This window comes from Mandrillus leucophaeus, unplaced genomic scaffold (genome assembly GCF_000951045.1).
Source record: "Mandrillus leucophaeus isolate KB7577 unplaced genomic scaffold, Mleu.le_1.0 Scaffold454, whole genome shotgun sequence".
NCBI lineage: Eukaryota > Metazoa > Chordata > Mammalia > Primates > Cercopithecidae > Mandrillus > Mandrillus leucophaeus.
The window spans coordinates 2,025,602-2,041,068 of record NW_012104854.1 but is presented as its reverse complement, the minus strand read 5'-3'; the positions used below and the strand labels follow the sequence as shown (position 1 = coordinate 2,041,068).

General features: G+C 39.0%; 1 protein-coding gene across 3 annotated transcripts in view; it reads right to left on the bottom strand.

Moving 5' to 3' along the window:
• Window positions 1-15,467, bottom strand: part of TEK (TEK tyrosine kinase, endothelial) — a 142,641-nt gene that overhangs the window by 37,839 nt on the left and 89,335 nt on the right. For 2 of the 3 annotated variants that reach the window (XM_011994374.1, XM_011994375.1), the window contains 3 exons: window positions 8,087-8,238; window positions 6,046-6,190; window positions 651-812 (listed from right to left, as the gene is read on the bottom strand). In XM_011994374.1, the coding sequence (XP_011849764.1) occupies window positions 651-812; window positions 6,046-6,190; window positions 8,087-8,238 (459 nt within the window). Of the gene's footprint in view, window positions 1-650; window positions 813-6,045; window positions 6,191-8,086; window positions 8,239-11,313; window positions 11,443-15,467 lie in introns of all 3 variants that reach the window. The other variant, XM_011994372.1, reaches the window with a different exon arrangement.

The window sequence follows — 15,467 nt, the reverse complement described above, 5'->3', positions numbered from 1 at the left end:
TTTTCATGAACTTTTGGCATTTTGTCACATTTTGTTCAATTATTTTTTTCTTTCAGGAAGTTAGGGGAGGGGCCTGTAGCTCTCTTTGCCTGTCCTTGTCCTCCCTGCAGCCCATTCCAGTATGCCACAGCCCAAACTTTGCAGGTTCAAATTTCTTTAAAAATTTCTCTGTGTTAAGAGTCTGCAGGACAGGGCAAGGCATGAAATGAGAAAAGGAATAAGCAACTCAATACAGCAGCAACAATCACCCCCAGGATTTAGGCAGATTAAGCCTCTCTGCCCTTCATAGCAGGCTCTGGACTTTCCTGCTACCATATTCATGGTGTAAACAAGTGTCTTTCACAATGACCAGGCAAGACAGAATAACTAAAAACAGGACTGGAGATCCAGAAAGAAATATTGATATAGATATAACTCATGGTGTGAGCTGGTTCTGTGTTCCAGGGCACACAGTGACTTCCAGAAAGTTAGCCCCAGAGCTCAGAGGCCCCCTGCACTCTCTCTTGAATACTCTGAAATGGAATCCTCTACAACAGCCACCACCTTGGGGTAGAGGATTGAGGCAGGGAGAAGGGAATTTCTAGATTTGGAGAAAAATATTTCTCCTGGTGCCACATCCCCAGCTGGCATCTATCCTGTCCAAAGCTTACCTTGAATATGTCGCCAAGCCTCATAGTGATTAACTGGTTTGTATAGAAGCTTCTTGGATTTGATTGGTCCATCCCCAAAGTAAGGCTCAGAGCTGATGTTGATGACAGCAAAGTTATGTCCAGTGTCAATCACGTTTGGGGCATTCAGGGGCTTTGGAAGAACTAAATACAATTTCAGAAGACAGATTAGTCCTTCGGCTTTGAGGTTTGATTGTTCTTAGGTGGAGATAAAAGATGTGTTTTACATGTCCGACAAAGTCCTCTTAAAGTTTTCTGCCCAGACTCAGGGAGATCACCTGCTCTCTAAGCTCTCTGCTTTGCTTTTGCTTCCCCAACCCATTATCCTCAAAGTGCTTCCTTAAAATAAATGTGCCCCTTTACTCAAGACCCTTCAATGGATTCTTATCACATGTAGGATAAAACCAAAAATTCATACCATGACTAGCCAGGCCTTGAGCGATTGAGCCCCTGCCCACTCTCCAGCCTCCTCTTCCCCTCACCTAGTAACCTCCAATCCCACTGACCTTTCTCTTCATCCAACTAACAAAGCATGAACCTCCTTTCCTTAGATTCTTTGTGGACGCTACTCTCCTGCAAGGAATGCTTTACCTCCCATTATTCTCCCAGTTAATTCTTAGCTCTGATGTGCCTATTTCACAGGCGGCTATCGTAGAACCTGAATTAAGGTATTGTATGCTTCCACAGAACCTCTACTTTTCCTTCATGGCGATTTTTAGAGTTTATTACTCTTTGTAGTATGATTATTTGATTATTTGATATTGGTCTTCTAGATCATCATTCATATTCTCTCTCTCTCTCTCTCTCTATATATATAGAGAGAGATATCTCTTTCAGCCAAACAACACAAATTTATTATAGTTCTAGAAGTCAGAAGTCAGACATGGGTCTCGCTGTGCTAAAATTAAGGCGTTAGGAAGGTTGTGTTCCTTTCTGGAGGCTTAGAAGATAATCTGTTTCCTTGTTCTTTCTAGCTTCTAGAGACTGCCTGCATTCCCTGGCTCAAGGCTCCTTCCTACGCCTTCAAAGTCAACAACATCAGGCCTCTCTGATCCTTCTTTGACCACCACGTCTCTGACTATTGTCAGGAAAGTTTCTCTACTTTTAATGACTCAAGGGATTGGAGTGGGTTCACTCAGATAATCTACAACAATCTCCCCGTCTCAAAGACCACGTATTCTCTTTGTTTTTTTTTTTGAGACGGAGTCTTGCTCTGCCACCCAGGCTGGAGTGCAGTGGTCCAATCTCGGCTCCTGCAAGCTCTGCCCCCTGGGTTTAGGCCATTCTCCTGCCTCAGCCTCCTGAGTAGCTGGGACTACAGGCGCCTGTCACCTCGCCTGGCTAGTTTTTTGTATTTTTTAGTAGAGACGGGGTTTCACCGTGTTAGCCAGGATGGTCTCAATCTCCTGACCTCGTGATCCGCCTGTCTCGGCCTCCCAAAGTGCTGGGATTACAGGCTTGAGCCACCGTGCCCGGCCAAAGACCACGTTTCTCAATGGGGATGACAGCGCCCCCAAAACAATGAAAATTGGTTCTTGGAGGATGCAAAAATTTTAGATATTACGATGGGTTGAAGCCTGCCAAAGAGCCATACATAGTACATAAAGAGATATAAAGTACATATGTGATAATAAAATTTTATGGTGATGAGGCAGAGTTCTGGAATAAAATTTCTAAAAGGGCTTAGTGGGATGATAATAAAAAGGTTATGAAATATCACACCACACTCTAAATTCCATTAGGGCAAAGACCGTGTAGTTGGTTCACCAGCACCAACTAGGTGCTGAATTATTGTTTGTCAACTGAATTTCCAGTGAGTTCTGTAGTTCCCTTGGCCCAGCCTTCTTAGAAATGCATAACTGGTTTTGTTTTGCCTCCCCAAGGGTGTAATTATACAATGCAGAACCTTTCGGATTTCAGAGGACATTGCAACGTTCAGTAATTTTTCTTTTTCTTTCTGTCTTAATGCTTTGACTCACCTTCCTTAGAAATGACCTTCAAGTCTTTGCTCAAATATCTTCTGAGGAAGCCTTGACTACCCTATTTAAAATTACAGTCACCACTCCAGCCCTGCCCCAGCATTCTCTACCCCCATTTCTGCTTTGTCTCCAAGACACTCAGCATTTTAGTGAACTGTACATTTTACTTATTTATTTGCTCACTGTTTATCTCCCTGTGGGAATGTAAGCTCCACGATGAGTTTTTTTTTCCCCTTGTATTATTCACTGCTCTATTCCCAGTGCCTAGAACAGGGGCTGAAACATAATAGGCCTAAAGTAAATTCTGTTGACTAAGTGACGACTTAGGAAGTTGTCCAAGGTCAGGATAATAAAGCCAGTAAGAAGCAGTATCCCCTAACTGGAGGCAGAACGTGCCAGCATTAAGTTAGATAAGTCTGAGTACGCATTTCACTTAGGCTGGAAAGGAGGGCAGTGCTGTGAGTACATTGGTTCAAGTAATGCTTTCCTTGTATGATAACATAAGGCCACCCGTTTCTTTAAACCAGCAGATGCACATTTTATTACAGCCATTAATGCCAGTCTGTAGTACTTTTACAAGGGCTTAAAAATCGCTACAAAGGCTTCCTCTTAGTAATATATCATTTTATTTTTTTGCCTTTTAATCATTTTTACTGAGATGGAACATACATATTGTAAAGTGCAAATATCTTAAGTGTATTTATCTCAAGGGACTTTACCTATGTGTACACCCATGTAACCACCACGCAGATTAAGATAGAGGATATTCCCAGCCCTCCAGAAGGCACCTGTGTGCCCTTTTCCAGTCAATATCCTCTACCCAGAGGTAGCTACTATTCTGACTTCTGTGACTGAAGATTAGTATTGCCTGTTCTTTAGCTTTATATAAATGGAATCATAAAGCATGTACTTTCTTTCACTGGTAATCAGGTTGGAAAGATTCATCCATACTGTTGCAGAAATTAATTCTTTTTTATTACTCTTTAATATTCTTCTGCATGATTTTATGGGCTAAATTGTTTTCCCCCAAAATCACACGTTAAAGTTTTAAGCCCTGGTACCTCAGGATGTAACCGTATCTGGAGATAAGGCCTTTAAAGAAGTAATTAGTTTAAAATAAGTTTATTAGGGTGTGCCATAAACCAATATGACTGGTGTCCTTATAAGAAGATTAAATTAGGACACAGGTAGAAAGGGAAGACCCTGTCCCTGTGTCCTAATTTAATCTCCTTGTGAAGATATAGGGAGACAATGGCCATCTACAAGCCAAGGAGAGAAGCCGCAGAAGAAATAAACTCTGTTGCTGCCTTGATCTTGGACCTTTAGCCTCCAGAATTATGAGAAAATAAATTCCTGTTGCTTAAGCCACCCAGCCTGTAGTGCTTTGTTACAGCAGCCCTAGCAAACTAATACATACGAATATACTACAATTTGTGATTAGTGTATCCTTTCTAATGTTGATGGACATTTGAGTTAATTTCAGTTTGGGGCTACTATGAATACAACTGCTCTGAATATTCTTGAAGATGTCTTTTTTGAACATAATACAGCCATTCTTTTGAGCATATACCTAGGAGTGGAATTGCTGGTTCATAGGGTAAGTAAATGTTTAGGTTTAGTACATGCTGCCAGTTTTCCAAAGTAATTGTACCAATCTGTACACTGGTGTTAAAGCCTAGTATCTGTTTTTTTTAAATACTACAATAAAAGATGCTGATTAAATTGATTACATTCCCTAATGGCTATTTACATTTTATGGCTGCCAGTCAATGTGACAGCAAAGAGACAGCAGTGACTTAGGACTGGAGACGCTTCTACACATTGATGTTGTGTGCTGTGTCTTTCACTACAAACTAAAAACTAGACCCAGTGACTCTTCTGTGTATTCACCACATGGTTGGTTTTGGATGTATGTCCATGGGTGGCAAACATTCCCAGAAGTTTAAAAGTAGGGTAATTTTTCTTGTCTGCATATCATTTCCTTTCTTCCAAGAACATGCAAGATGCAAGAAATGATTTTGATCATGTGAATGTTCTACCAAATAAAACAGCTTTGGGCTTTTTCCTATAACCAAAAGTACTAATAAGAAGAAGGATTCTGAGATGGTTCATATGGATTCTCAGGGCACAGAATCCAAATCTATGAGGGTTGCATTTATGCTACTGTTGTTACTGGCCTTTAAAACATAGATTATGTTCTGAGTATTTACAGCATTTCATTTATGGAAGTTACCTCTGGGATCTCCCAAGTGATTACTAGTGAAGTAATGAAAGGGGGCCAAATACAAATCAACTTTGGTCACCTCACAGTCTCCTCCTCTGTTACACAAGAGACTCAGAAAGCAAAATGGGCCAGAAGAGACAGTGCTGGGTTTGGAGTCAGGAGATCCAGGTTTAATACTAAGATGTGTGCTTACAATCTCTGCTACTGTATAAATTGACCCTTTGTATCTGTGGGTTCACATCTGTGGATCAGCCAACCGTGGATCAAAAATATTCAGAAAAAAAATTGTGTCTGAACATGTAGACTTTTTCTTGTCATTATTCTCTAAACAATACAGGATAGCAACTATTTACAGAGCACTTACAATGTATAAGAAATTACAAGTAATCTTAGCCTAGTGCCTTTCCTAGAATATATGCCAGAGAGCTGTTAGGTATTCTTGTCTAAACAGGTGCATAAGTAACTTGCGGATTTAAAATTCCTTGCTGTAGCTATGTACACCAGCCAAGTTAACGTGGACTTACCTCCATTTTAGTTCTTCCACTCAAGCCACAAATCTACATACAAACACTCACATTAATTTGAATTTTGAAATACTAATTTATAGCAGGAAAAATGCCCACAGCCCTGAATGTGAAAAGATATTCATGTTGTTTATTTTGTATCGTCTGGTGTTCTTATTAAGTGAGTAATCCTCAAAATAGGGATTCTCCAAACAATTCTCTACAATAATGAAAAGGAAGTCACAACGACAATGCTAACCTTCTTGTGAAATATAATCACTACCAGATAATGTTGTGCCAGACACAATTCCAAGTATTTTATGTGTTTAACAAGGCTTCACAATAACCCTAAGAGGTACCTAAATTATGCTTCATTTACAAATAGAGAGAGACTCAAAAAGGTAAATTTATTTGGTCAAGGCCACCCACAAGATTATGAGCTGTTTGAGACAACATCAAACCCGGGGCAGTGGGACTCCACAGTGCATACTCTTAATATCTTCACTCTGGTTTCATGCATATAACGTTGTAAAGGCTTAGTATCCTGGAAATTACCTCCAAGGTATTTTAGTGGTCGCATACATTTCCATCTAGAAGCAGCATCTTTTCCCAGCAATACAAAAACATAGTGCCTCAAGGATACAATCCCTTTTTCTGGAAAATGAACTTACCTTTAACAGAAATGTTGAAGGGCTTTTCCACCATCCCAGCCACTGTGTTCGCACTGCAGACCCAAACTCCTGAGTCAGGGGGGAGGATCCGGTGGATGGTGAATATGGCTACTGAGAAATGATCCGTATGGTTAAAGTCTTTTGGCTGGAAAGGTCAAATACAAAAAAATAAAAACTTCTAGGGAGGCATAAACACAAAGGTCCATAACACTGACCCCATCTCATTGTTTAATAAGAAGTTTCCTAGGAGAGATCAAGAAGCTAAATGTAATGCTAATATAATCATTGGCTTATTTCCAAAGCTATTGTAGTAGCCCTGAAAGTTTATTTTGGATTGATGCCCTGTCAGATCCTGCTGTTGTATTTGTGTGTTTGGGAGTGTGGGGTAAACACTTACAAGCAAGATGCCTGAAGCATGATTTCTTTTAAACTACTCCTTGTAAGATTTGTTCCTTTCCTATCTAATACAGAGATGGCTGTGTGGGAGGATAAAGTGACTTCCTAAGTGTTTGAGAGGCTATTAAGTGTGGAGTACTGGAAAAATCCAGGGTTCTGAAGACAGATGGACCTCTGCCATTTTTTTTTTACGAGATAACACAGTCTTGTTCTGTGGCTCAGGCTGGAGTGCAGTTGAGTGATCATAGCTCACTGCAGCCTCAAACTCCTGGCCTTAAGTGATCCCCCCACCTCACCCAAGTAGCTGGGACTACAGGTAAATGCCATGTCCAGCTAATTATTTTTTATTTTTTAAGAGATGGGGTCTTGCTATGTTGCCCAGGCTGGTCTCAAATTCCTGGCCTAAAGTGCTCCTCCCGCCTCAGGCTCCCAAAACACTGGGATTACAGGCATGAGTCACCATATCTGGCTTCTTTGCCATTTTTGACCAACTCCTTAGTTACTTAACTTCACCCAGCCAGTTCCCACTTCTGAGAAAAAAAAAAAGAGAGAGACTCGGCAATGTTAAGTAAGAAGTTACATATAGTTATGGTCAACTTTACTACATAGTAGCCATTACTTTCATTACTTTCATTAACTCATGAAAAAGCCAACAAGATTTTGGAAGCCATCAATTGGCTTCTTCTACCTGATGGGTTGTTTGAGTGGAATCAGGGACATTTGAAACGTGGACCCTGGTAATGGTACATTCTACATATTCTTCCCTCAGAAGGTCACTCATACTGCCTCTGGTCAAGCTGATTTGGGTCATCTTTGATAGAAAAATAGGATAATAGGTATTTCTAAATTTTTAAATAAAAAAAAATACATCAATATCCTAAAGATCACTTTCAACATAAGAGAAATTTGGGGGGGCTCCCGTCTCTGCTGCATTTGGTATAGTTGGGAGAGAGACGGAAAGCATGTTCGAAAAGTAACTCGATCCTTTTAAACAAAAAAGAACTGCTGTGATATTACCTAACCATTGGTGAGCATCAGCAATGAGGGCAAAGGGAAGAGGTGGGGAGAAACCCAAGGAATGCATTCAGACCTAAGGGATCCTGTGGATTGTAGTTTCAGAACTGGGGAACTCTCCTCTTCTATGCTCCCCTAATTGCTGCTCCAAAGAGCATAATAGGAGTACATCGGTCATCAAAACTCCATGTCCTGGTTGCACCTGGTAGCAAGTAAATCTGCTGATTCATGGGCTGCAACACCACCTTACTCTTCTGGATATGAGTAGTTAGAGATATGGGGACACTGTGAGAGCAAAGCTTTCCACAGACTGACACGTACTTCTCCCCATACCAGCTGGACAATTCTGCAGAATGTGTGCCATCCTTGGCACTCAGCTCTGTCAGTTCCACGGGGGGCATATTCCCAAACTTGCACTGCAGTACTGGCCAACAGAGGAAATCAGTGAGGCTACAGATGAGGCTGCAGTGAGTCAGTTCTGCCTCTCTAGGAATAGGGCATTTTATCAAAGCCAACAACATACTAGCCTAGGAGGATAAAAGCACTGAATGGTATCTGTCATTTAGCGGGGTGATTACTACACTGAAAGCATCTCATGGTTTAAGGAGGGCAGATTAAGAATGGCTCTTACATGGAGCACTGTCCCATCCGGCTTCACCAGGGTCATTTCTTCATTAGTAGGTAGCGGCCAGCCAGAAGCTTTGCAAATGGGATTAAATTTACCACTGTTTACTTCTATATGATCTGGCAAATCCACTATCTTTGGGGTCATCCTCGGTATGCCTGAAGGAAGAAAACAGCACTGTGAAATCTAATATTTAACAGAGCCAGCAGCAGTAGTAATAATAAAAATAGCTACTTTAGTAAGTCATGCACTGGGCAAGAATTTTGCAACTATTTTATTGTTTTATCATCACATAAGACACCTGTGATGTGGATGCTATTGTGATCTCCCATTTTATGGATGAGGAGACAGAGGCTCACAGCCCAGATTCAGACTCTCTTTATAAATCCAGAGTCCACACTCTTCACCACAAGGCTATGCTCCTTTCATGAAGCAGGGAGGAACAGTCTCAATATTAAAATGATTATCATGGCCATATCTCCCCTAGACTTTGCTGTTCAGTCCCCCTCTTTCATTTTACTGAATGATTACAAAAATACAACAAAAAAACTAGTTCTTCTTCCACTCATCAGTTAACCCCATGGTATTGCTGATCAACAGCATTGTCCTCAGTTTAGGTATGTGAGAGGGTCTCATTCACTGGGAAGTCTGCAAATAGCAGATAAATAAGAGGAAAAGGTAAATAAAGTTGCTCACCAAAGAAGTACATCAAAGAAGTGGAATCTAACTTCCCCAAATCAGTATCTCCTCAACAGCCAAATTGAAAATGTTGCTGCCAATATTGAAAGAAGGAAAAATGTCTGTGGTGTCAATAAAGGTAATGGTGTCAGGATATCTTGCCTAATATCTACAGAGTAAAGAATGAATAGCCCTGAAATACACCAATTTTATTCTGAACTATAGGGTCTTAGGGAACTGTGGACTATTTGTAATTGAATGTGAGACATGTTTGAAAATTGTCCAATACTCAGTAAGCAATGTAGGCGATAGAGGTGCCCTCAGAGCAGCAGTAACTACAGACTGTTCCTTATCTGTGGTGGGAAGAGGTGGGGTCAGTAATGATATTTTATACTGATATCCTGCTTCTCAGGCCTAGAATGAAATGGGTAAAGGTGTGGAGGAGAAGGGAAAGAGGTCAATACATACAAGGTTATTCCTTGGTATATCTGTAAACTTGGAAAGATTATGGAAAATGTGCCAAATTTTTCAGCCTAAGTAGCTATTTGAATAGGAATTGAAAAACATGTTTTGACACTTTTAAAGCATTTCTTTCCTTCATCGTCCCCTTGTATTTTCCAAAGTTGGGTAGAGGTGAAGGTGGATGTGCTGGGCTAATGTGGAATCTGGGAAGGGAGCTACTCTCTGAAAGCCCTAGTGACACCCTGGTTAACTTGTCTTAGATTCTCTCATCAGAATGCACTCCTTTTGCAGCATCAGCAGAAGGGAACAGACAGGAAGGAACAAAGTACAAAATTCAAATCCTTAAACTTGTTAGTTGCCCACGTTCAGTATAATCCCCTAGTAGCCCCATGGCATTTCCTTCCCTTTCTAACCACTCCCTGATTCCTGCCCTGTAGTAAAGTCCAGGCTTGGCAAAAAAAGAAAAAATATAAAGTTTAAGGACTTTGAGAAAACACTTGCTGGCATCCCACCCCCACTCCCAATATTTGTTCTGATTTCCAAAAGTAACAGAAAAAAAGACCATAGCTGTATTATTATGAGTGTAGATTTCACTGGATATATGTTTATTTCAAAAGCATTTATATTTACATGATTGAAAAAAGCAATATATATTTATTATTTAAGTTTGAAGATACATATGTCTGCTTCTTTTAATTTTAAAAAGTATATTCTAGGGCAGTGGATAGCAAACATTTTCTGTAAAGAGAGCAAATATAGTCAGCTTTGCAAGCCATGTTTTCTGCCCTTGTAGTACAAAAGTGGCCACAGACAACATACTATAAATGAACAGATGTGGCTGTGATCCAAAATTTTTTTTCTTTATAATAACAGATGGTGAGAAATAAAAAGGAATGAAGTATTGATATATGCTACAACATAGATAAACCTCAAAAAAGGTGTGGCAAATGAAGCTAGTCACAAATGACGACATACTATACGATCTTGTTTATGGCATATAAAATGTCAAGAACAGGCCATCTACAGAGATGGAAGATACAGCTGACCCTTGAATAATACAGGTTTGAACTGCACGGATCCACTGACATATGGATTTTTTTCAATAAATATATTGGAAAATTTTTTGGAGATTTAGGATAATTTGAAAAAACAAACTGTGTAGCCTAGAAATATCAAAAAATTAAGAAAAAGGTATGTCATAAAGGCATAAAATATATAGAGATACTAGTCTATGTGCTAATTGACTATGTTATCGGTAAGGCTTCTCGTCAACAGTAGGCTATTAGTAGTTAAGTCTTTGGGGAGTCAAAAGTTCTATGTAGATTTGCTACTGTGAGGAGGGTCAGTACCCCTAGCCCCCATGTTGTTTAAGGTCAATTGCAAATTAACGGTTGTCAGAAACTAGGAGGACTGGAGAATGGAAGTTTCTGCTAATGGGTACAAGGCTTCTTTTGGTATGATGAAGACGTTGTAAAATTAGATTATTGCAATGATTGCACAGCTCTGTAAATATGCTCAAAACCATTGAATTGTACATTTTTAAAATGTGAACATTATAATATAAAAATCGTATCTCTATAAAGTTGTTTAAAAAAAGACAGTGGGCTGGATTTAGTCTGTGGGTTAAAGTTTGCTGACTCCTGCTGGAAAGTAATTTCCGAACTCGAATTACATAAAATTTCATTTTGAGCATAATCTTTTCTATTTGTTTTATTCTTTTTATTGCTTTAAAAATATCCCCTGGCTAAATTCATCCCAAATTGCTCTTTCTCTGTTACGCATGTCCAGGGAAAAGGCTGGTCCTAAAGAAGGAAGCAGAAGAGGTAGAGCTCTTAGCTGGCCAGTCATCACTTAAGCTGCTACAAAGAGCACATGGTTTATGCCTAGTGCAAAGAGAAATAAAGCCTACTATTAGGGTCAGTAGAGAAGAATTAAAATGCTGTGCTTTAGAATTTAGGATAAATTATTCCCAACTTCTGGATGCAAACAAAAGAGGCTTGAGGATCTTAGGGTGCCGGCACAAGAATTATACCAGCAAAGCTCAGTTCAGACATGCTGAACATGGCCCTGACTACAGTGTTACCTTGCTTTACCTTCTCTCTCACACTGGAGTCCCTGCCGTCCTGGAGAGCAGAGACATCCTTGGAAGCGATCACACGTCTCCCCATTGCTGCAGCTGCACCTAAGCTTACAATCTGGCCCATAAAAACCATGGTGGCATGCTGTAAGCAAAGACATCAAAAAACCAGTATTAATCCAGGGGAAGAGAGGAAACTAAGGCTGGAGGTGCTCAGTTTTACTTTTCTCTCTAAGTCATCAACTTTGTTGATTTGTGTAAGGTAGAGTATAATTTATCTGAATTACCAGGAATTTAAAAAGCTGGGGAGTTCTGCCTCCAAAAAATTTGAATGAGCTCCTATCAGGCCAACTGTCCTGTAGATACAACTACATTTAGAAAATAACTTCCTGAAAGCACTTAAGAGTGGGATAGGAAGAAAAAAGACCTAGAAGATTCTGGAGGGGAATTGAAATTTGGAAGATGGGAATGATGTGTTTCCCAATTTTCAGCTTTTAGCCTAATTGTTAGGTACAGTTGACACCACGTATGGAAGCTAAAATTCCAAAGAAAACCTGCAGTCTACTGGTCTGATGAATCAGAGGACAGAGTCAGGAAAACCACAGCCACTGGAAAGAGAGGGAAAACCCAGAGAGTCAGAGAAAAGTCCCAGGTCTTTGGCTGATCCTTGATCCATGCATGCTCAATACAGACTCAAAGCAGCCCAGCTAAAGATAAAAGAGCTAAACTGAGTTTGACCTGATTCCTAACAGTCAGTTTGAGGTTTGAATCCTACCAAGTTAATTGCCTGCTAAAACAAAACAATATCAACATTCCTGAAAGGAATATATCATATTCCAGAGTCTCCACAATGTAACATTTTCAATGTTCAAGATACAATCCCAAGAAGAAATGGAGAAGTAAGGCCCATTTTTTAAGGGAAAAGAAAATCAACAGAGACCAACTGTGATGACTCAGATGTTGGAACAGACAAGAATTTTAAAACAATTATAATAACTATGCTCAGTGAGGTAAAAGAAGATACGTTCATAACAAATGAAGCAATGAGAAACTTCAGCAGGGAAATAGAAAGTATTTTTAAAAAGCAAAAAGAATTCTAAAACTGAAAAACACAATATTTGAAATCAAATAATCACTGTATGGACTTAGCAACAGAATGGAGATGACAAAAGGAAGAGTCAATAAACTTGAAGCAACATCAATAGATAGCCAATCTGAAGAAGAAAAGTAGGGAAAAGCTTGGAAAAAAATGATTATTAATCCTTAGGGACCCATAACACAAAACATCTAACACACATGTAATTGGAGGTCCAAGAAAGATCAGAGAGAAGGGGTTAGAAAAAATATTTGAAGAAATAATGGTTTAAATTATCCCAATTTGTTGAAATTTACACATTCAAAAATTTGTTAAGCCCTTAGCAGAATAAATATAAAGTAAACTATGCATAGGTACATCATAGTTAAACTGCTAAAAACTAAAAATCAAGATAATTTAAAATGTTAGTTTTTTAAGACTGTTTCTTTATAGTAGAATATTTAAGTCATTCAAATTATGTTTTGGTACTTGTAATAAGCTCCTGGGAGGACAGGGTAGAAGGATTATTTTCCCTTGGAGCTCACTAAACCTTCCAGGACAATTCTTAGAATTTGATACATGGCAAATGGATTCTGTTAACTGAGTGTCCTTATTTTGGTCAACTGTAACATTACTAGAAGGCTTGTAACCAAAAATTAATGCAAAAGCTTGTCTTTTGGGGCACTGATGATTTGTTTTGATTTTGTATTTTATTCACCCAGCTAAAATGCAGTCTTTTATTTTTAGTATCAATCACAACAAAGTTTTCTACAAATTCAATACAATCACTATCAAAATTGCAATGGAATTTTTCACAGAGATAGAAAAAACAATTCTAAAATTTATATTGAACCACAGAAGGCCTAGAATAGCCAAAGCAATATTGAGCAAGAAGAAAAATGCTAGAGACATCACATTACCTGATTTCAAAATATATTACAAAGCTATAGCAATAAAAACAGTATGAGACTGGCATAAAAACAGACATATAGACCAACGGAACAGAACTGACAGCCCAGAAATAAATGTACACATTTACAGTTAACAGATTCAACAAAAGTATGAAGAACACACAACAGGGAAAGGATAATCTCTTCAATAAATGGTCCTGGGAAAACTAGATAACCACAAGCAGAAGAATAAAATTAGAACCTCATCTCATTATATTCAAAACTCAATACAAAATGGACTAAAGACACAACATAAGACCTGAAATTGTAAAACTACTAGAAGAAAACAGAGGGGAAAAGCTTCTTGATATTAATCTGGGCAATGATGTTTTTGGATATGACCTCAAAAGCACAGACAACAAAAGCACAAATAGACAAATGTGATTGCATCAAACTAACAAGCTTCTGCACAGCAAAGGGAACAATCAACGGAGGGAAGAAACAATGTATGGAACAAGAGACTGTATTTCCAAAGTATACACCTGATAAGAGGTTAATATCCAGAATATACAAGGAACTCAAACAACTTAATAGCAAGAAAACAACCTGATTAAAAAATGGACAAAGGACCTGAATAGACATCACCTTTTTTTGTTTGTTTTGTTTTTTGAGATGGAGTTTCACTCTTGTTGCCCAGGCTGGAGTGCAATGGCATGACCTCGGCTCACTGCAACCTCCACCCCTAGGTTCAAGCAATTCTCCTGCCTCAGCCTCCCAAGTAGCTGGGATTAAAGGCATTCACCACCATGCCTGGCTAATTTTGTATTTTTAGTAGAGACGGGGTTTCTCATTGTTGGTCAGGCTGGTCTCGAACTCCCAACCTCAGGTGATCCACCTGCCTTGGCCTCCCAAAGTGCTGGGATTACAGGTGTGAGCCACCGTGCCCAGTCGACATCTCTTAAAAGAAGACATACAAATGGCCAACAGGTATATGAAAAATACCCAACCTCACTGATCATCAGAGAAATGAAAATCAAAACCACAATGAGATATCACATCACGCCTGCTAGGATGGCAAGGATGTAGATAATAGGGAACCCTTGTATGCTGTTGGTGGGAATGTAAATTGGCATAGTCATTATGGAAAACAATATGGAAGTTCTTCAAAACACTCAAAATAGAACTACCGAGTGATCCAGCAATCCCATATCTGGTATATATCCAAGAGAAATGAAATCACTATCTCAAAGAGACATCTGTATTCTCATGTTCATTGCAGCATTACTTACAGTAACCAAAATATGGACTTGACCAAGTGTCCATCCATGGATGAATGGATAAAGAAAATGTGGTGTGTACATATATATAAAGGCATATTATTCAGCCTTTGAAAAGAAGGAAATCCTGTCATTTGCAACAACATGGATGAACCTGGAGGGCACTGTGCTAAGTGAAATAAGCCAGACATAGAAAGGTCAATACTGTAAGATCTCTTCTATACATGGAATCTAAAAAAGTCAAACTTACAGAAGCAGAGTAGCATAGTGGTTCCCAGGGACTGAAGGGTGGAAGAAATGGGGAGATGCTGGTCAAAGGGCAAAAACTTTTAATTACACAGGGTAAGTTAGTTCTGGAGTTCTAATATACAGTGTGGTGGCTAAACTTAATATTACTGTATTGTATACTTGAAATTTGCTGAGCAATCTTAAATGCTGTCACCACACCCACACACACAGATGATAACTGTGTGAGGTGATGGATATGTTAATTAGCTTAATAATGCTATCATTTCACAATGTATACATATATCAAAATATGACATTTTGCACCCTAACTACATACAATTTTTATTTAGCAATTAGACCTTGATAAAGCTGGAAAAAAACTTAATCACAACTTCTTACTCAAAGCAGATAGTAGAAAGGTTGAGAACTATTAATAAGCATAAAGGAAATCTGACTACTGAAATCAAGTTTCTCTTGGGATGGCAGAAGACCTTAAAGTATCATGAAGCCTTGATTTTTTTAGTTTCTAGAATACACTGTAACTTTATTCCTGGCAAAGGGTTCTGAATGACTTTGAATGATCACGTATTTGCACAGTGGAATTCCCGTTCTCTTTATTGCCCCCACTATCTGCTTCAAAAATTTTTATTATTGCTTATTTTCTCAGATAGAAACCAGCTCCGATACATAAAACGTGCCA